At 47.8% G+C, this 25,385-nt stretch overlaps 1 protein-coding gene and 1 long non-coding RNA gene across 2 annotated transcripts in view; both read right to left on the reverse strand.

Annotated features, from left to right (window-relative positions):
* Cavin1 (caveolae associated protein 1) overlaps positions 1–11,113 on the reverse strand; it is a gene marked incomplete in the record, with an annotated part of 13,777 nt that extends 2,664 nt beyond the window's left edge. The window contains 2 exon segments of the mRNA XM_035447370.1: positions 1–120; positions 10,454–11,113. Of these exon segments, the coding sequence (XP_035303261.1) occupies positions 1–120; positions 10,454–10,930 (597 nt within the window).
* A 2,813-nt stretch (positions 11,114–13,926) lies between these two features.
* LOC118239163 lies at positions 13,927–15,836 on the reverse strand. Its single transcript, XR_004770794.1, has 2 exons — positions 14,962–15,836; positions 13,927–14,810 (listed from the first exon to the last, which is right to left on the reverse strand). It is a non-coding gene; the product is annotated as an uncharacterized LOC118239163 (long non-coding RNA).
* Positions 15,837–25,385: the final 9,549 nt, after the last annotated feature.

Raw genomic sequence — 25,385 nt, forward strand, 5'->3', positions numbered from 1 at the left:
CGCCGCGTCCTCCTCGGGCCGCTCGCCCTCGCCCAGCTCGTCACCCTCCTTCTCCGGCAGCGCCTCCGACTCCTTCAGCGACTTGCTCACGCTCAGTTTGGCGGGCAGCTTGACTTCATCCTAGGAGGGAGACCAGAACCGAGGTGAGAGATGCCGCGGGAGCCGGCAGGGCGAGGGCCGAGCCAAGGGACCCCGGGCGAAACCGATTGGGGTGGTGGCGATTCCGGGGAGAGCATGGGCACCTGTGTTGTGAGGGTGAAATCCACCTGACCTGTTCACTCTTGAACACCCCAGTGCCCGGTGCAGGACGGGGCACAACCTGTGCGTTGGATGGTCGCTACTCAGAGGAGGAGAGAGCAGAGCTAGGTCAGACTCTGGTCGGCATTATGATTGTACTTGGGCTAACTATCCCAGGGCTAACTATCAAACCTTTGCACACTTATGGCCACCGCTACCCCTATGATTGCTGTAAGCCATGGTGACTTCGGAAGGTACACTTTAAGTTTGTCAACAGCAGAGCGCCCTCTGGTGCCCTGGTTTACTCGCTGCCCCGAATGAGAGTCGGTTTGGGCGAGGTTGTAAGTTTGGAATAAGCTAGAGGTGAGTTCAAAGCGGATCCCAGGTGGGTAGCTTTAAGCGAGAGTGAAAGAAGTGAGTTCTTAGGATTGAACCCGTCTTGGGGGAGGGGCGCTCTGCCTGCAGCCCCGTTTCCGTCCTTGACTTTGTCATGTTATCTGGAGCCACCAGCGGGCATCCCCTACCCCCACATAAAAGTTAATGGAGGAAAGGAAAGACGCTGGCTGAACGCCAAGAACTGTTTTCTCCTGGGTCTGGACATTTCTTCTGGTCTGCGTTCCCTGCCCTGGAGTAGAGGGGAGGGCTGCTTTTCTAGTCTTGCTTTGTTTTCCAGGCCAGAGCTTAAAAGCCAGGAGTGGGGAAAGTGATCCTGGACTGCCTATAATCCCGGATCTCAACGCTAGCTCTTAGCTCTCCTCTTCCTCTCAGAGACCCTAGCACCAGTCCTAGCCTTGATTATGTGGAGATTTTTCAATAACCTTACTTGGGTTCGACATTTCTTCATTTTAGGATCCCCCAACACACACCGCCACCACCACCAAAGAGTAGACGTGGGTGAGCACAGAACGGAAAAGAGTCTGGGCCGGATCCTAGATGGGAGCTCCTATAGAGGCCCAGGCTCGTTTTAGGTATTTAAATCCAAGGAGTGGGGGGACATGCATTTTTTCTAAAATTTTCTCAAGGTCATTTTCCAGAATTATAAAATAATCCCATCCCCTGAGAAAATGAGGTAACATAGATTGGTTCTCCTCATATAAAGATATACACACGAAGAAAAGGGGGGAAAAGGACACACATACACACACACACACACACACACACACACACACACCTATTGGTAGGCTACATGAAATCTTTATACCACCTGCTACAGAAATCCCTTCCCCACACCCAATCCCTTTCCTATTCCCTCCCATTCACATCCCCTAGGGCTTCCTGGTTTACATTAGAAACTAGGAACACCTCCTCCCAACTTCCTTCCCTCCTTGTCAATAACATTAGCAGGAACAAAGAGGGAATGCTGCCTCCACGTAGTCTCCCAAATGGGCACCAGCTCTATCGGGCACCAAGCCACCTCAAGCTATCTATTACATTACTACATCTCCCAGCAGGCAAAGTAGCCTGAGCACAAGGCATGCTGGGATTTGTAGTCTCCACCTGCCATGAGTGGGGGCTTAGTTTACTATCACTGGAACCCCAGGCCATGTGCCATCCTTCTGCCTCTTATTCACCGAGGCATTGAAGGAATGATTTTCTTGTACTGAGTGTAGGAAGGTCCCAGCCTCTTCAAGCATTCCTTCTGACTTTGAGTCACTTGCAGTCATCCTGCCTGCACCTAGAGACTGACATCATTAGGGTTTACACATCATTTTAAGACTCCCTATGACTAAACTCTCTGACACCTCGTCATGCATCTCAATCCAGAATCACCTATAATACCAGTATCAAAAAACAAAAACAAAAACAAAAAAGCTAGACGGTAGCAGCACTCCGGAGGCAGAGCATGTGGATCTCTGTGAGTTGGAGGCCAGCCTCATCTACAAAGCAAGTTCTAGGACAGCCAGGACTACACAGAAAAATCCACAAAGAAAAAAATATCACCTCTTAAGCCAGGCTTGGTAGTGGAGGTTTTCTATCCCAGCACTCAGGAGGTAGAGGCAGAGGCAGATTGTTCTCTGTGAGTTCAAGGCCAGCCAGGTCTACAAAGTGAGTTCCAGGCCAGCCAGGACTACACAGTGATACCCTGTTTTAATTTTTTTCTGCCTTAATTTTAAAAAATTAAAAATTTTGTCTATCTCTCATCTCTCACACTGAAAACCCACCCATGTCTCACCAAAGAGTAGGAAAGAGTACCCCCACACTCCCTTTTACTAAAGGCAAGCAATGTAGACCGAACAAGAAATAGTCAGGAAACAGTCTCAACTCCTGGGTAACAAATGCCTGCCTCACTCCTATACCCCTGACTCCCCGCCCCCCATCCCACCCCAATCCCCAAAGACAGAGCTAGTTGGTCTCCCTGACCTTTAGTTTTCTAGACAAAGGTCTTTGCCAACTGAGCTCAAAAAAACTGCAGGCTTTTCCTGCCTGCCAACTTCCATTGCTGCAGCGTCGGGGAGCAATCCCAGGGAGGGAAAGTCTATGCCTGGACTTTCCCTGGTAAGGTGCCTGGGAAATGTAACCCCCTTCATGGTGGGCTTCCTCTGGAATGATGGCTTTTACTGGAGACACCATCTTCTGGGTGGAAGGTTGGGGGGGGGGGTTAGAAAAACAAGTTGGCCTGAGTCCCTGAACAATGTCCTGTAGGCTGGTTCTGAACATCACTGTTAGCTTTTCCCCTCCGTTAGTGGATTTCTCTTTTCCACCCCCATTTCCAAGTCAGGCTTCCCTCATGACTCACAGCCTTGGAGTGCTGCCTTGGGCCCACCCAGTCTGTGTTGCTACAACAGCCACCAACACAATCCAAAAGCACCTCCCCTTACTCTGGGCACCCGGGTCAGGTACCTTGGTCTAACCCCTATTGCCCTGGCAGAGTGATTAGGGCCATGGAGGGGCCTTGTAGAGAGCAAGAAGGGAGGGGTCTGATTGTTCCGTTTTCCCGTTTTTATTAAACAAAACCACCACTCCCAACAGGCTTGGATTCCAGAGTTACCTTTAATGACCAGGTCCAAACAAAAGCATGCACAGCTCCTCCAGCCCCTGCCAAACACACACAGCTTCCCAAGCCAGGAAGGCACTGGTTCAAGATGGATGTAGAGAGGCCCCCAGGGAGGTTCCCACCTCTTACACTTCACCTCCTAACCCGGCTGCAGAAAAAGTTAAGACCTGCCGGCCGAGAAAGATCATTTTACGAATATAATCTAATTGAGCACCCACTATGCCCTCAGCATTTCATATTTGTTAGAGAGAAGGGCAGGTACTACCCAGCTGTGGGTAGGGGCCTCTCTTGATTTAGTACTAACCAGATCTGTCTACAGCTGATGCCCAGAAAGACAGTGGAGATGACTCCAAAACCCAAGATCTGCTTACAGAGCACATTAAAAAGGCTGGGGGGGGGGCTTTAACCCCAGCAGAGGCAGGTGGATCTCAGTGAGTTCCAGGACAGCCAGAACTGTTACACAGAGAAACTCAAAAAAAAAAAAAAAAAAAAAAAAAAAAAAGGCTGCATTATGAAGCAGAAGAATCATTAAGGAGAAATGAAGAGGGAGTTCTAAAAGACCAGGACCTCTGCTTTGGGTACCAAGACAAGGAGATAAGACATCAAAGGCAGGAAGGGGCTTTTTCTTCTGCTATAGCACCCTTTCTTGACAGGGAAGGCATTGTTCCCAAGAGGATGAAAATTGACTCTCAGAAGGTGGCAGGGCCTTGGATATTAGAATGGTTATGGTGTTCCAAAAAGATTCCATACATAAATAATCATATATTGTATATATAGTATTCAATTTTCATGAGGGAGGTAGATGGAAAAATATCTACAAGGGTTCTTTAGGGAGGTGATCATGGAGAAAGAAATAAAAAAGGAGTTGAGAAGCCTTGTGCACTGGAGGCAGCTAAAATGTCCGCCCTTTGGGCCTCTCTGAGCTGGCAGCCTTTGGGTGCCCCACCCAAGGCAGGATCTGGCAAATATAAGGAATCCCTTTGCAAAACATTTTCTAAGAGAAAATGAAAAAAAAAAAAAAAAAAAAAAACTAAGTGCAAATGTTTTCCTCAGCCACAGAGAGTAGGTGAAGAGGGCACAGAATAGTTCCCAGACCTGGGCCTCATGAAGGCTCCCCTCCAAAGAGGTTTTGAGCCAGACTGGCCTGCCCCTGAGGGGTAGGGAGGGAGGGGGAGGAGAGAGAGACTCAGAAGACACGCCCAGTTTCATGCAGCTTCATGCAACTCAAGTTTGATGCTGCTGGAAGAGCTACAATTTTAAAAGACATCAAGGAATACAGTTCTGTGGTTGAGCATTTGCTTAGCATGCATGAGGTTCCGGGGTCCGTCCCCAGCTCTGGGCAAACAAAACATCACCACCAAGGAGGAAAGAATCTCCTTCTACCTCCCACCCCTACTGCACACAGTATTTCCCTGAGTACTCCACAATGCAAGCATTTTTCTAACACCCCTTGCCAGCCCATAAGGAACAGCAGCTTAAAAGGACAGGCCACCAAAGCACTGACTTCCATCAAGTGATGGTGGCCAGAAGGGACACCCTGTGCCCACTGGCCCTAGGGTCCCAGGAGATCCTACATGCTCCCGTCAGCTGTTGGCTCCTCTGGGGTGGGTCGGGGCCCAGGCTCTGGGTAATTGGGCAGTGGGCTGGGCATCTGCTCAAAGGCTGGGCGCTCAGGCACTGTTTCAGGCTTCAGGTGAAAGGGCTCAGTCTCAGGCAGAAGGTCAAGAGGCACGATCTTGGGTGTGGCCGGGCCAAAGGGTGCATTCGGCTTCTTCTTGGGCTAAGATGAGGAAAAGGGGTTTAAATGGCACTGGTGCGGGGAGGTTGACAGAAAGCGGCCTCTGTGGCATGCAGAGCTGGGTCTGGTTGAAGAGGGAGAGGTTCCGGAATGGATTAGGGTGGGCAGAAACCACATTTGAAAAGCTTCTTTGGAAGGGCCCTGGGGCTAGAAGGGGTGGGGTGGGGGGAGATGAACCCAAGCCCATGAATTAATAAACACAGCTGCGACTGAACCCCTTCCACCTCCCTCCTGTCCTCTAGAATGTTCCTCGTCCTCTCCTTGGGCTTCCACCTTAGAAGGGTAGACCCTCGGGATGCCCCTGTCATGCATGAAATGACTATGGCTACTGAGGAGCGGGAGAGAAGGGGAAGCGAAGCTGCCAAGGAATGGAGAAGGAGTGTTTTGAGACCAACTAGTAAATTCTAACAGGGAGGCTCCAGTGAGTGGAAGAGACACACACCCCCTTCCTTCTTGTTATTCCTTGAGGCAGGGTGGACATTCGTGGGTGCCGCCCCGGATAAGAAAGGGGACAAGCACAGAAGAGGGACTCTCTGGCTACTTTCCTTTGGCCATGATTCTACCTCGTGCCTCCCTTGCTATCCAGGGCTTAGCATATCAGACTCTATAACACAGGAAGAAATCAGAATGTAAAAACAAGCTGTCTTTAGGACAGGTGGGCCTATGGGGTTCCCAGTGGCGGCTTCTGACCCTCTCAAGAGCTGAGCTCACACTCTCGCTTTGGGTGAGAACTCGGGAGAGGGACAATTAGAGGGAACAGCAGACTTGGACAATAGCGACGATGAGTAAGGCATGTATTCCTAAAACCCCAAAGCAGCAACGGGTCCCAACATGCCGAGTCCTGGGAGGAGGCAGAAGTGGCAGGGAGATGGGGTAGAAAATGGCTCTCCCCTAGAACAGGAGCCTAAGAAAGGGATACGGCAGCTGGCCTGGAGTTTAATCCTACACTGGGCACCTTCCCCCCTCCCCACTGCCATGGGGCTGGGCAACCATTCTTACTTCTCCTCCTACACTCAGGAAGCTAATAGCCATTGATATCCCACTGCTGGCCACTTGTAGCCAACATCGCACAGGTGTCTGCACACATATGTGAACACACACATGCCATAGATCATCCAGGTAACGAACAACATGCCCAGGTTCTTGCCCAATTTGCTTGTTGTTGAGTGGGTGTCTCATGTAGCTCAGGTTGGCCTCAACCAGGCTAGGTTCCTGAGAGTGACCTTGAACTTCTAATCCTCCTGCCTCTACCGCCAGAGTACTAAGATAACAGACTCGCACTACCTAGCCAGTTTATGTGGTACTAGAGATGGGGCCCTGGGCTTTAATGCATGCAAAGCAAGCGTTCTACCAAGGAAGCTACAGTCCTATCCCCTGTTGTTTGCATGTTTGGGTGTTGGTGGTTGTCTGTCTAAGTAGTACAGGCTGACCTCAAACTCACAATCCTGCTTCCATAGCCTCCAGAGAGCTTGGGGTCTAGCTGTGCACCACCATATTCGGCTGACTCATATTTACCCCTCATCCCTTCGGTGACAATAGGCAAGCGACTTCCCCATTCTGGGCCTAGCTTGCTAAGACACACCATGGAGAGGACAAAGCTGGTTATGTAGCTCAGAGGTCTAGGACAGAATGATGAAATATTCATGTTATGGGATTCCCAAAACTGCACAAGCGCCACACCCCCCCCCCCCATCTCTGAGGCCATTGCTTGCCATGATATTTGGTCCCCTCTTGCTGCCATTTGCCTGCTTTATGCCCTTGTCTCACCTTTTAACTCTGGCTTTTACAACAGTCAGATTTAACTCTTTAAAAGGGGGTAGGTAGGCAGACGGTAAGATTGCCTTCAGTCCTGGGAATGCCCCCTAAAAATACCCTGTCTGCTCTGGAGTCCAAGACCAAGAAAAACAGCCCAAAGTCATCTGTTAGGAAGAAGACAGACACACTCCACGGTGATGAGACTTAGGGGGGAAAGGGGGCAGAGCAACAAGCTTCGAGTATTTTTAGATTAAGGTTTAGGGTTCTTCCAGAGAAAGGTATCTGTGATTCACTTGGAGTACAGGAAGGAAGGAATTAAAGGTTGGGTGAAGATTTGAGGAGAAGCCAGCAAACCCTCATTCCAACCATGCTGTCCTCCCCTTTAATGCCTGTGAGTAACCTAATCTCTTCAATACTTCTAGGTCCTATCCCCAAGCCCTTGGAGCAGATCTAATGGGTATCCGCTTTGCCTCTTCTGCACTATTCCACCGTTTGGGGATATGGAGCAATGGTAAGTCACTTGCTTAGCATGCTTGAGACTGGAAAAATTACAACCTCCAGAAAGTATTGGTTTCCACTTTATCTCCGCTTGTCGATTCTACTATAGCTCTGAAAGCATCCAAATCATCACTTATACAAGTGGCTGTGTGAGTTTCAATTCTCCCGGGTTGCATGGTGTTTCAGAGCAACTGCTTCCACCCGAAGAATATAACCCAGACCTCCAAGAAACCCCTCGGCTCACCATGGCTAGTAGAATTCACTTCTCCCTTTCACTAGCTGCTCCCTAGCTGAGTGTCTCTCGATAGCACAGAATGAGATGCCAAACTGCTAGCTTTTGTTTATAGCCATACAAGGGATCCCCTACTCTGATCCCACTCCTGGGATTCCCAGACCCTCAGGTACCTTCTTCTACGTCATGACCTCCCACACCTATATTGGGGAAGGTAGAATCTCCTTTCCCCTTCCCCTATAAAACACTCCTATCATCCGGGAGCCCTTCTCCAGCCACACACCACCCCCTCACTCTCTTGCTCTCTCTGCCTGGCCATCTCCTTATCCTGAGTTTCCCATAAATGCTTGCTGCCCCCTGTCTTCCCTATTAGGCCTGCCAAGACACATGGCTATTTTTACTCCATTCTTTTCTCAGACTGTGGACCTCTGCAGACCCCAGGCGGGGGGTGGGGGGGGTGGCTCGGAGAGCAAGCTGCTTTTCCTCAACCCCTTACCCCTTCACCCCCTACATGGCACATCTGTGGAGCAGCTCAAGGAAGCTCTGCAAGCCTGAGCCCTGCCCCATGTAACTGGAAGTTAGTCCTTACCTCTGAGCTTGTCCCAGGGTTAGAGACCATTTTAGTTCTTAGTTATTTCCCCTGTGGGTTGGGGTTCAACTTAAGTGAGGCTTTCTTTCTTTTCCGATTGTGGTGTGTGTGGGGGGGGTGTCTATATGCATGTCTGTGTACCACATGTGTGCGGTGTGCAGAGGCAGAAAAGGGCATCAGACCCCTCTGGAGCTGGAGTTAGACTGTTGTTAGCCATCATTTGAGTCCAGGGAACCAAGACCTTCTTCCCTGGAAGAGCAGCCAGTGTTTTTATGACTTTACCATCTTTCCAGCTCTCTGCCCTCCACCCACTGGCTTGGTTCACATATACTCAAAGTCATCTAGTGAGTGTCCCCCATCCCACTATTCAGATAGTGATGACTGCCAAGTGGAAGGAACAGAGCAGAGAGGGCACTGACCTCAGCAGAGAAGTCTCCCATCCACCCAATACCCATCCTTTCTCTCAGAATCCCCGTCTTCAGCATAGGAAGGTTTGCCTACAGGCTGAAAATGTCTCCAAGTTGCACAACTTGGGACATTTAAAATGAGAAAGTCACTTATCCAAGTCCTTTGTGATAAGCTCAGGTTCTGAAGGAGACAACTACTTACTGCCTCAGGCCCTGTTCTCTTTCCCTGGATGTTACCTGTAAGGGCCCCCACAGGTCCCCAAAACAACTCATAGCGTCCCACAGTTCCAAACTGCCATTAAGCAGTTAGATTGCATGGAAACAGCTCCAAGTGAACACTTTCTCCTTCCAAACGGGTGCTATAAACGGGAGAAGCCAAGCATTTTTGTTTTTAGATGGGATTGTGTTATATGTCCCAGGGTGCCTTGGCCTCTGGAATGATGGAGCCACCGGTATGCATCAGCAAGGCAAAACTTTTTACAAGCCCCTTGAAAGAGTCCCTCGGCAGTATGTAGAGTCAGGAGCTGGGAGCGGTCCTGTTTCTGCCTTGATCCCTCTACCAAAGTCCCAGAGCATATAATAGGCTCAGTTCTCCCCCAGACACTGTCCCCCATCTGCATCACTCTTGAGCGCCCTTAGGGAAATCATGCTAAGGACCTCATCTCTCACACACACACACCACACACTCTAAAGCATCGTAATCAAGCAAGGCTCGGAGCAGTTAGTGACCACAGCTCCCTGACACAGGTTCTTGAAGGTGGGGGATGTGGCAAACTTAGTCTTCCTTTTCTTTCCATTCCCCTCAGGAGCATAAACTAACCCCCCACAGCCCTCAGTTTAGGAGTGGGAGCACCAACCAGGCCACCAACAAGGAGGAGGCAGGGCTCAGCACATTTCCCTCTAGGGAAAAGAACACCAATCCGTCACTCAGACTTACTCTGAGTGGGGTCAGGCATGAGGCGTGCAGGGGCAAATCAGCATTGAGACTGCCAGCTATTTTAAGGGTGAGGATACAAAAGCTACGTTGGTATCCAGGCAGGAGGAACTCAGAAAGGTGCAAAGAGAGCAAAGGGTGGAGCCTGAGTGTGCCAGCCACCACCGGCTAGCACCTTCACGGCTCGGGACACCGCCCCCTACCCCCCGCGCAGTTATGCGCGGGAGGAGGGTTGATTCACCGCGCCCAGACCGCCACCTTCACCAGCCCCACTTGCTCTCCTAACGCCCACCCCTACCCGCCCCACCCGCTCCCAGGAGAAGCTAAGGGCGCCCGAGCACCAAGAGACTGGGTGTCCCCAAGGACTTGAAAGTGCCTGGAGGCCAGGGACAGATGGCAGCAAAGGGAAGCGCGTGGGCAGCCGAGGCTGGTGCGGGGGCGCGGGGTAGGGTGAGGGGGGCTGACGGTCGGTCGTGTCCCTTGCACGGCGCCCCCGCCGGTGCGTGCCTGAGCCCTGAATCACCCGCTATATCGGGCCCGCAGCACCGGAGGCCCCAGGCCCCGGGACCCACAGTCAGTGTCCGCTTACAGAGGGTCCCTAAAAGACCTCCAGGGCCCTCGGGTATTCCCCCCACAAAACTTCCTTCAAGTGGGAAGAGGTTTGACAGAGACAAGCTGGGAGCATTCAGCGTTCCCAAGTCCAACCCCCCCCCCGCCCCGCTAACTTTTCGACTAGGAGGTACACACGGCAGGGAGGAGCCTGGGCCCGGGGGGAGGCACCAGTGAGTCCCTCAGCGAGCCAGCCCCTCACTGCGCCCCAAGAATCCTCCACTGCCCATACCCACTCCAGCTGGGTTTGCAGGGAGGAGGGAGGAGCTCCTGACCGCTCCCACGGGGCCAGGTTGGCGGAGAGACGAACTTCAGCCGGGTGTCCCCCACCCAGATCTCAGGGCCCGGGCTGCGGGTAGGCTGCCCCCCACTCTGGGCGTAGTCTGCCTACGGGCTCACCTGGTAGATCATGACTTTAAAGTTGCGGCGCCGCAGCAGCTCCGCCTCGTTGACCTCCAGCTTCTTTATCTGGCCGGCCTGGCGCTCCAGGCTGCCGCGCACCGTCTTCACGTTGACGCTGACCTTGCGCACCTTCTCCAGCAACTTGCTCACGGTGTTGCTCGTGGTGGCGTGCGCCTTGCCCAGCTTGCTCAGCTCTCCCTGGATGCTCTGCACGGCACCCTCCATCTCCGCCTGTCGCTCCTCCAGCTGGGCTTGGGTCAGCTGGATCTGGTCAACGGCGCCGATGATTTTATCCAGAAGGCTCAGCACTAGGACACCGTTTACCTGGTCCGACTTGATCAGCTCGTCAGAGCCGGTCCCCGACGGCTCCTCCGTGGCCGGTGCCTCCCCTGGGGTCGGCTCCGGGCCCTCGGAAGAGGCATCTGCATATCCGGAATACGGTCGCTCGACGATATGGAGCGTGACATCCTCCATGGCTTCCCGGAGCCGTGCGGGGCCGGCCGGGTGGAGCTGGAGCCGGAGACCGGGAGAGAAGGAGGAGCGAGAGAGGGGGGAAAGCGAGCAGGAGCCCAGGAGCGGAGGAAACTCGAGCCACGTCCGTGCGCACCAGGACGCTGGCCAGAACTGTGGGGCGGGGAATCCGCGAGCTGCCCGGCTCCCAGGCCAAACCCGGAGTCTCGTCGGCCATTGGCTGGCCCCACCCCAGAAAGGGAGGAACCGGGGCAGAAGGGGAGACTAACCCGGGAGGGGAAGGAGAGGGACCCGAGAGCCAAACGCCCCACCCTGTTCAGGATGGTTGGAATAGTTGGAGCGGGAGTCTAGGGCCCCCTTGGCAGTGGAGGCTGCTGCAGCGGGACTGGGGCGGAGGAATGTGAGCCGGGGGAAGGAATCAGGTCCTCCGAATGTGCTCTACTTTTTCTTTTAGTTGTTTTTTTTTTTTCATCCCCCAAACCCAGACTTTTAAGTTCAAAATTAGTGCAGATGGAGCATGAATTAGGTGTAAGCAAACATTTTTGTCTGTGCCCAGTGTCCTTGTAGGAGTCTTACCCTATACAGTCTTTTTCAGAGGGATTTGAGGGCCCATCCCACCATCTATACACTGAGTTACCACTGTCCCCAAAGCTCGTGGCACCGTTAGTGAAGAGGAAAGGGAGAATGATGTCAGCCTACAAAGGGCCTCTCAGTTTCTCTTAGAATTGTCAGAACAGGACAGGATTAAGGTGAGAAATAAAACACTGTAAAGGCTTTTAGTCATTTCTCTAAGGTCACCTGTTCCTGTGAACCCTCCAGCAGAAATCTAGCTGACTCGGACCTCAGAGAGCGTGGTATCAGACTTGTTCTTCCTTGGGTTCCCAGAAAGATTAGGTGAGTATTCGAGGAGATCATGGAACCCCATCCCCTTATCTAGCAGAGAAAGGAAGGCCAAGAGAAGACAGGTGGCTCGCCAGGGTTCATTCCAGGTTACTGTTAGCATTTGCTCTTAGCCTCAGATCTCTGGACTCCAGTACTCAGAATCTTCCGTTGGGGCAGGAAGAGGGGCAACTTGTCTATATTCCCTAATGGGGAAACAAACAGTTGTCTTCCTAGTAGACACCAAGGAGCTGGCAGTACTGAGCAGGCGCAGAAGATTCCTTAGCACAGAGGTTTAGAAACAGGCTGCCCTGCTCCCACATCTGGCGCTCAGCAGTCCCTGGAGCCACCCTAATTCCCTTTCCCACAGAGATTCTGAAAACCTCTTCCCTGCTTAGGAAATCAGGCTTGGGGTTCCCCGGCTGAGGCTAGGCAAAAGGTCACTTCTAGTCTGTTACCCACTATCATTAAGAGTGGGGACTCAAATGTCACCATTCCAGTCAGAGAATCGCCAACCTGTGGATCAGAAGTTTGCCATGTAGGATACAGAACTTTAGGGACCACAGAGTAAAGCACCCCCCCAACACTCCAATCGGTTTCCACAGAGACAAGTGGCTTTTTCACTTGAAGTTAAAGAGTGACCCTCAGCCGGCTGTGGCGGCACACACCTTTAACCCCAGCACTCAGGAGGCAGAGGTAGGCAGATCTCTGTGAGTTCAAGGCCAAGCTGGTCTACAAAGCAAGTTCCAAGAGAGCTAGGGCTACACAGAGAAACCCTGTCTCTAAAAATCAGAACAAACAAACTGATACAGCTTTGAGAAAAAAAACAAAAAACAAAAACAGAGTGACAGAAGAAAGTTTTCCTGGACCTTCAAACTACTGCTATGCCTGTCCTTCAAGAGTGCAGGTACACGGAAGAGCTGGCTCTTGGGTTAAGAGCATTGTTGCTCTTGCAGAAGACCAGGTTCAGTTCCAAGTATCCACATGGTGGCTCATGACCATCCATAGCTCCAGTTCCTGGGGATCAGATGCCCTCTTCTGACCTCTGCCAGCAAGCACATGGTGTACATACATACATGCAAGGAAAACACTCAGACACATTAAATCAGTGAGTATTTGGAATCAAACTCAGATCGTCAGGCTTGGTGGCAAGCACTTTTACCTACCACTCCATCTCAGCAGCAGTCCCTAAGTACATTATTTAACAGGCAAGGTACAGATTGAAAATAGTACAAGAAGTAATATAGTGTGGGATGAAGCCATTTGTTGTTTTCTTTTGGATTATAGGCATGCACCAACATGCCCAGCTATTCTTGTTCCTTGAGACAGGGTCTTGATAGCCCCAGCTAGCCTCACACTCATGGTCTCATGGTGGGTGATTCTCCTGCCTCAGCCTGCAGAGTACTGGGATTATAGATATGTTCCACCATGCCCTCCGAGGAAATTATACTTCCATTTTTTATCCCAGAAATTAATTCTCCTCCCTCCCAAGAAACCATTATTAGTATTTCCCTGCAGGTTTTCTATAGCATATTTCTTTTTTTCTTTTCTTTTTTCTTTTTTCTTTTCTTTCTTTTTTTCTATTTTTTTTCTTTTCTTTCTTTCTTTTTTTTTTTTTTTTGAGACAGGGTTTTTCTGACTAACAGCCCTGGCTGTTCTGGAACTCACTCTGTAGACCAGGTTGGCCTCAAACTCACAGAGATAGCCTGCCTCTGCCTCCCAAGTACTGAGATCAAAGGTGTGCGCCACCACTGCCAGGCCTATAGCATATTTCTAGACACACAAGTTAGGTGTAATCATATATACCTGCAATCCCAGCTCTTGAGAGTCCAAAGCAAGGTGAATATGAGGTAGAGGCCAACCTGGGCTACAATAGCAAGATCCTAATTTTCTTTCTTTTTATTTTTTTTTAAATTTTATATGCAGTGGTGTTTTGCCTGCATGTATGTCTGTGTAAAGGATGTTGGATCCCTGGAACTGGAATTACAAACAGTTTGAGCCACCATGTGGGTGCTTGGAATTAAACCCAGGACCTCTAATAAAAGCAGCCAGTGCTCTTAACCACTGAGCCTTCTCTCCAGGCTCCCTATTTTTCTTTAAAAAAGAAAAAACAAGGTGGGTATGTGACATACACTTTTAATCCCAGCACTTGGGAGGTAGAGGCAGAGAGATCTCTATAAATTTGAAGCCATTCTAGTCTACATAGGAGAGTTCCAGGCCAGCTAGTGCTGCCCTGTTTCAAAAGAAAAACAACAACAACAACAAAAAAAAAGAAAGGCATTTTGTGCACATAGGATCATGTTATATATACATACATACATAGTTATTTTTTTGAGTTGTTAATATTTCCTAAGTTTTTTTTTTCCACACAGAATTGCCTTATTTTCCCATGTATGCATGCACTATAACATATTCAACCAGTTCCTTATCAGTGGACATTTACAGATTACATATTAAAGAGGAGCATCTATGGATGATTAATATTTGTGGCTACATGCTTGCTAAAGCAATTGTTAGGTCAATGCGGTTATGGCTTTCCCTCCAGGAAAGTATTTGCAGTCCACTTCTTCCAAAGGAATGTCAGTATTTGTGGATGAGTCAAGTTATGTCCCAGGGGGTAGCCCCATGAATACAGATCTGACTCATTTGATGCTTCCCTCCCTCCTAAAGAATTTTTGCAAAAGGGCCCCACCCCTGCACAGATATGTTGCAGAAATGCCCACATCAGCAAGCTTCTCTCAGGGGGTCTTCTTATTAAATGCCAATTAGTTCCGACAGTGGGTGTGTTGAGCTCCGTGCGATGTTTTACCGACCATGCTGACACAGACCAGGAGCCCAGCAATCCTTTCCAGAAACTTCACTCCATTTCAGTGGTAATCGGCAGTCTTTTTTCCTTTGTAATTGCACTCCACAAGCCATTGCTGACTTTCTGATTTATCTTGGAGTTTGCCATTGCTCTGTCCACTCACTGAAATGTGTGCTGTTGCGTGGTATGCTTCAGCTGCTGAGGAGTCCACAGAATGGATAGTGAGGTTAAAATAAAAGTTTCCCTTGGTGCAGGAAAGACACACACACACACACAGAGAGAGAGAGAGAGAGAGAGAGAGAGAGAGAGAGACTGTCAGCAGCTAGACTTTCCCAGTGCTGTATCATACCTCCAACCATGCATCTGATCAATAAAAGTCAAGAATTCACCATGGGCCAGCTTCTGGGGGAGTAGGAGAGGGCTTCTGGATAGAGGAGTGCCTGTACAGGAAGGGACCTTCACAACCCTGGAAACCGCATAAGTCATGAAAGTGGATGGTAAAAATAGGGGAGCACTGTCCAACTCATCATGGTTCTGTCCTTGGTTTTACTAGTTTACATTTAAGGAAATGCAACAAAAGGTGTAAAATCCGTTCCGCTCAGCTTTGGATCCCAGCTGGGACAGATCCCAGGGAGACAGTGTGTTTTGTGAGCAATAAACAGTTGGGACAGATGATGTGTCCTTACATCACAGAAACAAAGGCCAGCCCCTCAGCAGCTGGCTCACAGCTGCCACAAACAGCAGGCATCCCCATACCAGCTCTAGAGGCACTACTCTTGTTTTTCTGATGTATATAAAAAGGGCTTTAGGCTGTTTGTATGTTTCTCCTCCTCAAAAATTCCTTCTCCCTTTTTAAAAAAAAAATTAAATAAGTTGGCAGCTAGGTGTAGTGACACATGTAACCTCAGCATTGGGGAAACAGAAGCAAGGGAATCAGGAGTTGAAGGGCCTCAGTTACGCAATGAGTTTGAGGCCACTCTGGCTACATGAGACCCTGTCTCAGGCAAATGAACTAACAGCAGAATGGGTGCTGGGATGGCATCTATTTTAGTGGAGTCACATAACTATAGAGTATGTAAGGTCCTGTCTTGGGTTCCATCCACAGAACTACAATACATGAATCAATCAATAACCTTTTTTAAAGATTTTATTTATTTATTATGTATACAATATTCTGCTTCCGTGTATATCTGCACACCAGAAGAGGGCACCAGATCTCATAACGAGTGGTTTTGAGCCACCAAGTGGTTGCTGGGAATTGAACTCAGGACCTCTGGAAGAGCAGCCAGTGCTCTTAACCTCTGAGCCATCTCTCCAGCCCCAATCAATAACTTTTTTATTTCAAGACAGGGTCTCATTATGAAGCCCTGGCTTCCTTGGAACTTGCTATATAGACCAGACTGGCCTTGAACTCACAGAGATCCACCTGACACTGCCTCCAGGATGCTAGGATTGAAAGTATGTGCCTCCATGTCCTGCTTAATTTTTTGGTTTGTTTTTTAGGCAGGGTCTCACTATGTAGCTGTCCTGGAGCCCTGTGTGTAGACAAGGCTGGCCTTGAACTCACAGAGATCCACCTGTCCCTGCCTCCAGAATGCTGGTACTAAAGACCTGTACCACCATGCTCAGCTTATTTCAGTATTATCAATAATTAGCCTTGGACTCTTCCCAATTTCCCTTCTACTCCTCACAACCTACTGAGATATCCCACTTTATCCAAACTCAACTAGATATCTTCCCTGCAATAGGAGTGTGAACTTATTTGTTGATGGTGCCATCGTCCTCCCAAGTCACCAACCTTGGAATTTCTTTTAACTTCTCTCTTTCCCACCCTTCCCAAAGAAAGTGAAATCTCATGTCTGCCTGTTTCTCCTTTGCTTTTGCTTCCCAGTCCTTTCCATTCCTGAAGTCATATTACTGTCATTCACAGATGCCTGTATTGTTACAATATTTTCCTAGCATATTGCTGTATCCTTTTTTTAAAAAAAAAAGATTTGTTTTATGCTTATTGTTTCAAAGATTTTTAAAATGTATTTGTGTGTGTGTGTGTGTGTGTGTGTGTGTGTGTGTGTGCCAGCAGAGGCCAGAAAAAGGGTGTTATATCCCCTGGAGCTGGAGTTACAGGTGACTATGAGACACCTGACATGGTTGGCTAGAGCTAAACTCAGGTCCTTTGCAAGAACAGCAAGCACTGCTAACCACTGAGCCATCTCTCTAGCCCAGAAGGAGAATCTTGAGTTCAAAGCCAGCTGGACTTCTTGGCAGCATAAGAAAGACTGCCTCAAAACATATGCTCCATCACAACTTACATCTCCAGCTCCAAACAACATTTTTAAAGTAATTCATCTTTGGGATTGTAGCTCAGGTTGGTAGAGTGCTGGCCTTGCATACACAAAACTCAGTTGGACCCCCCCAGCACCACAGAAACCAGGTGTGATGGTGCACACCTGTTATCCCAGCACTGCAGATGTGGAGGACAGGAGGACTAGGAGTTCAAGGCTATTCTCTGCTGCACAGCAAATCTGAGGCCAGTTTGGGCTGCACGAGAACTGGTCTCAAACAACAGCCTAAAATTAAACTTGGTTATTTCTCAGTTGTAAACAGCCACTCTTGGAAATGTTTCCTGGTTTAATTAGATTTAATCATTCTGCGATAAACAATTAAGTCAGCTATTTATATTCATCCCACTATTATACATCATAAATTTCCTCTATGAAAAAGGAGGTAGAGAAGGGCCAGCAAGACAGCTCAGTGGGTAAAGGTGCTTGCCACCAAGCTGACAATCTGAGCTCCATCCTGGGGCCCTTAGAGTGAAAAGAGAGGACTGATTCCCTCAAATTGTTCCCTGACCTCCACAAATGTATACGCAATACTTATGCGTGTATTGCATCACACGCAATAAATGCAACAAAACTTTCTTTAAGGAGCTAGGTTTAGAAGCAGCAAGGAAGACTGGAGAGACGGCTCAGCGGGTAAAGGCTGGGATCACAACCAGAAATATAACCAGATAGCCAGGAGATATGGTAGCAGGAGGTTGGATCCTAGAGATGAAAAGACATAGTTTGGGACTTAGGGAGCTTACAGTCAGTTCTGGGAGCTAACCCTGCACCCAAATGTACCCAGCAAGTACAGTGTAATGGAAAAACCACCATACAAAACAAAACAAAAAACATATTTAAGATTAGGCCTGCCAGGCAGGGGTGGTGCACTCCTTTAATCCCAGCACTCAGGAGCAGGCAGATCTGTGAGTTTGAGGTCAGCCTGGTCTATAGGACATCCAGGGCTACACAGAGAAACCCTGGCTTGGAAAACAAACCAGTCTACAGCCATACTACCCTGAACGTGCCCAGTCTCATCTGATCTTGGAAGCTAATCAGGATTGGGTCTGGTTAGTACTTGGATGGGACAAACAAACCAGACGAAATAAAAAGACTAGGCCTGGTGGTGCATGCCTATAGTATAGCAAGTGGGTGGCACAGGCAAGAGAATCAGGAGATCAGAGTCATACTCAGCTACATAGACAGTTGCAGGCCACCAAGGTGACACTCAGAATAACAACAGGGCTGGAGAGAGGGTTCAACAGTTCAGAACACTGGCAATCCTTCCAGAGGATCCAGGTTCAATTCCCAGCATCCACACGGTGGCTCAGAATTGTCTCTGTAGGAGATCCAATACCCTCTTCTGGCCTTCTCAGGCACCAGTATGTGCACAGACACACACACAGGAAAAACACCCATACACATTTTTTTACATTAAAACAATAGTAATAATATCTAAGGATGTTGTAAGTATGAAGTATGTTCATATCCATGAAAGACATGTCAGAACAGTTGGCAAGCATATGTTGCAAGCAACCTACATGGCCCTTTTGAATTCCCCTTGCTCGAACTAGTCAAGGACAAGGATCTAGTGTTCAAACGTATGCATATATGAGCTGAGCCACCCTCCCCCCCCCCCTTTTCTTTTCAACTATCTGTTCGGAACCAACACCCAACTTTCAAAACAAGACGTTCTCTACAAGCACAGAAGCATTTAGCAGCTGTGCAGATTTCAGCCCGGTGTCTTTGGTGGAATTTGGCCCCTTTCCCAGGAAACAGTGTTTCCATTTCACAATGCAACAACAGGAAGAGTGTGAACCCCGCTTGGGATATAGACTCCAGTGTGGGCCTCCAGTTTCCACATCTCCATTGTGCTCGGCTTGGGAGAGTCCAGCTGTGCGTTGGCGGAGTGACTCATGTTTCCCTCAAGACACATATTCCTGAGTCTCGGGGGCTCTGACTAGTGTGGAAGGGCAATTAGCACAGACTCTGTTCCTGGATCCCCTCTGTGGCTTCCAAGATACAATGGTTTCCTCTTGGGCGGAAATTGAAAGAGGTCTCTGAGCTATGCAGATAATTTTGCACCATATCTTGTAGCACTTACAAGCGACCCAGTGACTATGTGACAACCAAAAAGGTACCCAACAGAATCAGGCTCTGTACCCTTGGAGTGCCTAACAGTCGCTTTCACAAAGAGTGAAAGGCGGGGTTTTTGTTTGCTTTGGTTTTGGTTTGCTTTGATTTGGGTTTTTGAAACAAGGTCTCTCTATGTGTCCCTGGCTGCCCTGGAACTCTCATTATATAGACCAGGCTGGCCTCAAACTCAAAGATTCGACTGCCTCTGCCTCAAATGCTGAGATTAAAGGTGTGTGCCACCACTGTTAGTATTTAGGCATTTGTATTGGCCTGCCTTTGGGGTTCTGACAGGATACGCCCTCAGCTGCTGCTGCTAAGAGCATCAGCTGTGCATATTTACTGTGTTCCCTTTCAAAAGGGCCCTGCCCACATCCCATCCCTCTCTCTTCTTCTCTCCTTTTTTTCTGTCTCCCTCTCTGTCTCTGTCTCTCCCCCGTTCCTGCTGCCCCTGTCCCAGGAGACCTGTCTCCTCCCCTTTCCCTTTTTTATGATCCTTTCCCCTCTACTTGAAGTCCTTCTTACCGTATCTTTCTCTCTAGAGCCGCTTTTTAAAAATTATAATAACCACCACCCGGCAAAAGTTTAAAATTAGATATGGTGACTCATGCTTGTGATGCTAGCCCTCAGGAGATTGAAACAGGAGAATTTCTACAAGTTTATGGCCAGCCTGGGCCGCAAAGTGAGTTTCAGACCTGATAAGAGGACCTGGGTTCAATTCCCAGCACCCACATGGCAGGTCACAACCATCTGTAACTACAGTTCCAGGGGACTTGACACACTTACACAGCCATACACACACGCAAAACACCAATGCAAATAAGAATAAATAAATATTTTTAAAAGAGGGAGAGACTGTCTAAATAAACAACAAACAAGCTAAGAAAAAGTAGACGTTTCAGGACTGGAGAGATAGCTCAGAGGTTAAGAGCATTGATTGCTCTTCCAGAGGTCCTGAGTTCAATTCTCAGCAACCACATGATGGCTCACAACCATCTATAATGAGATTTGATGCCCTCTTCTGGTGTGCATGCAAACATGCAAGCAGAACACTGTATACATAATAAATAAATAAATCCTTAGAAGGAAAAGTAGATGTTTCAAATAGGGGAGTGCCACACAGCATAAACAAATACATAACACATCAGTCAATGTTTAGGATCTCCAGAATGAAAGGAACAGACTATCTTCCTTTTATTAAAAAAAAAAAGTTTTTGTTTTGTTTTAGAGACAGGGTCTCTTGTAGCTCAAGCTGGACCCAAATTCAGTATGACGGTGAGGATGATCTTGAACTCTTGGTCCTCCACCTAAGTGCTGAGATCACAGACTGCTCCCACCATATCTAAGCTATTTCCGTTTTTAAAATGTTTCATTTTTCAGGAAAAAAAATTTTGAGCCAGGGTCTCACTATGTAGCCCTGGCTGGCCTGGAACTAGCTGTGTAGACCAGGCTGGCCCCAAACTCACAGATAAGCACCTGCTTCAGCTTCCTCAGTGCTGGAAGTTCAGGTGAACTATACATTCAGTTTATAACCAAACCCCAGACCTTATTTGTGCTAAATAAGCACTCCAGCACCTGAGCCGTACCCCAGCCAGACAGTTGTCTCTTTCAAGTGCTCCTTTCAACTGTGGGAACAGCTCCTCATTTTGCCCTTGGCTTTGATAACTCAGACCTTTTGAAGGTTACAGGATACTTATTCTGCAAATGTTGGCCCTGTTTCCTTGACATTAGCCTTGGGGGATTTATCAGTAGCAGGGATGGAAAAGAGAAGCTGTATTCCCTTTGCATCTTATCAGGTGGATGAAAAATCTGATTTGCCCATTACTATGTCAGGGTCAAGGATGTCATCTGCCAGCCAGATTTTCCAGTGGGAAATGACTCTATCACTTTATAAACAGTGAAAAAAATGGGGAGTTGGTTTTTTGAGACAAGGTTTCTCTGTGTAACAGCCCTAGCTTCCTGGAACTTTCTTTGTAAACCAGGCTGGCCTTGAACTCACAGAAATCCACCTGCCTCTCCTTCCCAAGTGCTGGGATTAAAGGCATGCACCACCACATCTGGCATCAGTAAATATTTTTATAGGCCAATATTTTGAGACTAGTTTAATATTTCATTTCTCAACAAATTTTTGCTCACTAGTTTAAGAATGAATTGAAGTTTCCAGATTGAGCTAATGAGTTCTATGGTAGCTGTTGAATGATAATTTTTTAAATTTAATTTTAAATTTATTTTACTTTATGTATATATGAATGTTTTGACTGCATGCATATATGTGCACCATGTATGCATACCTATTGGATCCCCCTGGAACTGTTTGCGAGCTGTCAGGTGGGTGCTGGGAATTGAACCCACGTCCTCTACAAGAGCAACAGTCTCTCTGGCCCCAGAATGTAATTTTCTAATTCCATTATTATTCAACACTGATGTTCCTACAAAGGAATCTCTCTCTTCTATTTTGTGAATATAAATATAGACTCTTGGATTGCTATTTTATCCAATGATATATAATTATTTTTACTCTCATTATTTTTGTTTGTTTCAAACAGGTCTCATGCAGCCCAGACTGGCCTGAAGGTCACATGTAGCCTAGGCTGGACTTGAACTCCTGATCCTCCTTCTCTGCCTTATTTCAGGCCTGCTTCATAACACTGGGTCAAGCATCATCAATTTGAAGCTCAGATTATCCCGGATTTGGAAGTAGAAGGCCCTTCAAGTTAGTCTATGCACCATTTTACCAAGTGCACGGGATTTCTTGAATCCTCTCATATTATTTAGTGCAAGATGCTCAATGTGAACTCTATCAGCTGCTCCCTGACAGTGTGTGACAGTCAGACACACAGCTTCTCAGACCCTCCAGCAGGCTCTGCTTGTCACCTGTAGTACCTGCTGCATTACTAATCCCAAAGGAGGAAGGGAGGGCCAAGGAGGGAGAGTTGGGAGTACAACTCAGTTTTGGAGCATTTGCTTGGAACACTTGAGGTCCTAAAATCAATAATCAATCTCTCTCTCTCTCTCTCTCTCTCTCTCTCTCTCTCTCTCTCTCTGACACACACACACACACACACACACACACACACACACACACACACAATTTAACAGTCCTGTACTGCAAAACAAAACTCACCATCTGGGAGTATAAGGTCATACGGAACAATTACAACTCGTTAAGTTTTTGTGTACAGACCAATCTGGTCTCGAATTCGTGTAAAGTCTGGGATGGCTTTAAATTCCTGATTCTCTTGACTCTCCTTGCTCGGTTCTACGGTTACAGGTGTGCACCACCCCTCCGTGTTAACCCTTTGCAGGGGATCCGTTGGTGCACAGTAGGACAGCACTCTTGTAAATGAGCTGTATCTCCAGCCCTACAAGTCATAAACACATGTTTTAAAACGCCTTACCCAGAGAACACCAGGCAGTCAAGAAAGCCAAGGGGAGACTGAATCCCACCGTCTCCTATTCTGCTTCTGGGAGAGTAGATACCTCAGCCACGAGGTGTCCAATGACAATTATCAATAGCACAGCCTGCACGGGGTCTTAGAGGAGAGTAGGTGTCTCCCATTGCAACCCTGCTGGAGGGGCGGGCCAGCTTCCAGCTCAGCTCTAAATTATCACACCAGGGGGCGCTCTTGTGCAGCAGTGAATGCGTCACGGCAGGGACCGAGATCTTCTCTGCCTGGGTCTCCTCTTAGAGCCCCTTTTCCTTATCCCGCCATTGGGAATCAAACCCTGGGTAAAGTTCTGGGGCACAGCTGCATCTTGCGGGGCGATTGAGGGAGACATAATCACCTGTTTATGGATGTTTTGATTGTTTGTTTCAGAAAAGCAAGCTTTGTCTCTGTGCCTTGAAAGGCTGAGGCCCTTGACAATCTGTTAGGAGTAGCACAGCTTCTCCTCGACTCTTGACCTAAAAAACAGTCTTCTTTGATCCCGGCAGGAGGGTTTTTCCCACCCAATCCTACTTCTGGAGAGACAGCAATGGAGCTCTGCGGACGGATGGGAACACTGTCCTAGCCAGCCAGATCAGCCCAAGGAACCCATGGGATGTAACCAGATTACCCTTGTATTTTTATCATGTTTTTAAAACATCCCCAAGAAACCTTCTGCCTGTCCTTTACTGTATCACACACTGAAAGCGAACCACCTCTTGGTTCGGTGTGCTACACAATCTTCTCCCATTTTGCAAACTGCCTTTTATTAGTGATGATTTGGGGATTCCTATAATTCTTTTAAAAATTAGTTTGTTATTTTTCATATGAGGATGTTTTCATAATTTTTTTTAAAAGCCACAAAGTCTCTGGGCAATACTCTAAAACACAGTAAAAACTAGCAAGAGTGTTATTTACACACCTCACTGGCCGTGGTTTCCAAGTAATTTTCCGCTATGTGCCCCTGCTTTTAGAAGTCCTTACTGAAGGACACCCCCCCCCCGCCCTTGTAACAGTAAATTTTCTAAGGATTTGTCCATCCAGTCCAAACGTTTAATTTATTAAATCTTTTAATTATATTCTCTTGTCACCTTTACAGTATATGAAGTTTCTTTTTGTTGTGTGTTTTCATTTGTCTTTTTTTCTTTCTTTTTATGATTTTTCAAGACAGGGTTTCTCTGTGTAACAGTCCTAGCTGTCCTGGAACTCACTATGTAGACCAGGCTGGCCTTGAACTCAGAGATCCACTCAGAGATCCTCCCCAAGTGCTGGGGAGAAGGGGTATATTCCAACAATGCCTGCTTTGTTTTGTGTATTTATTTACTTATATGAATGTTCTGTCTGCATGTACACCTGAATGCCAGCAGAGGGCATATCAGATCCCACTATAAATGGTTGTGAGCTACCGTATAGTTGCTGGGAATTGAACTCAGGACCTCTGGAAGAGCAGCCGGTGCTCTTAACCACTGAGCCATCTCCTCAGCTCCCTATTTTCTATTATCTTTATTCACCACTTTCTTCCTCTTTTGTATATTTTGCTTTTTCAATTTTCCAACATGAATATTTAGCTCATGAATTTTTAGCCTTTATTCTTTTCTATTAATTAGAACTATAAGTCTGTCTCTGTCTCTCTGTGTCTCTCTCTCTTTCTCTCTCTCTGTAGTCCAGGCTGGCCTCAAATTCTCAAATTCTGGATTCTCCTGCCTCTGCCACCTGGATACTGGATACCACCACATCTAGTCTCGCAAACGTTTTATTGTAAAATAAATGTGAGCTTACAGAAAGGTTACAAAAACAAAAAACAAAAAGCAAAAACAAACCAACGTGCTTTTCACCCTGGGAAGCAGATGTTCTGTGTGGTTGTTATCTTACCACAATTGCTTTATAACTCTCTGTACCCCCATGTCTATGTCACCCACCTCTTTCCATCTCTCCGTCAGTGACACACACCACAGGAGAGTCCTCTACCCCAAATACTACAGTGCTGTCTCCTCGGAGACAAGAACACAGCCTCTTATGTCACCACAGTACAACTGTTGAAATGAGGAAATTCAACACAGATGTGATACTATCTAATCCATCATAAAATCTCATTAATGGTCCAATAATGGCATTCATGAGTTTTTCTTCTGGTACAGAATCCAGTTCAGGACCACCTATTGCAATACATTGTCAAGTCCTGTTAATTGCATTTTTTAAAGATTTATTTTAGCCAAGTGTTGGTGGCGCACACCTTTAATCCCAGCACTCGGGAGGCAGAGGCAGGTGGATCTCTGTGAGTTCGAGGCCAGCCTGGTCTTCAAAGAGAGATCCAGGACAGTTTCCAAACCTTCAGAGAAACCCTGTCTCGAAAAACAAAAGAACAAAAACAAAACAAAAAGATTTATTTTATGTATATGAGTAATTTTAACTGCATTTTTGTATGTACACCATGTGCATGCCCAGTGCCTGAGGAAGTCAGAAGAAGGCGTCAGCTCCCCTAATACTGGAGTAGGATGGTTGTACTCCCTCATATGGGTGTTGAGAACCAAACCCAGGTCTTCTGTAAATTCAAGGAGTACTAATTTTCTTTCTACCTGCACGTAGGCCTACAAGCCAGGAGGGGGCACCAAATCTAATTACAGATAGTTGTGAGCCACCATGTGGTTGCTGAGAATTGAACTCAGGACCTCTGGAAGAGCAACCAGTGCTCTTAACCACTGAGCCATCTCTCCAGTCCCTCAACAAGTAGTCTTGACCACTGAGCCATCTCTCTAGCCTCTTGTTTGTTCACTTCAGAGCAGCCTTTCATTGCAAAAGGCCAGGATGTAAAAACTCAGCATGCAGACAGCACCACCTGCCAAAACGAAAACAAAGACCAAATCCATCAGAATCCGTAGTTCTGGGAAAGTCTCTAA

Source organism: Cricetulus griseus, chromosome 7, assembly GCF_003668045.3.
Source record: "Cricetulus griseus strain 17A/GY chromosome 7, alternate assembly CriGri-PICRH-1.0, whole genome shotgun sequence".
Classification (NCBI taxonomy): Eukaryota; Metazoa; Chordata; class Mammalia; order Rodentia; family Cricetidae; genus Cricetulus; species Cricetulus griseus.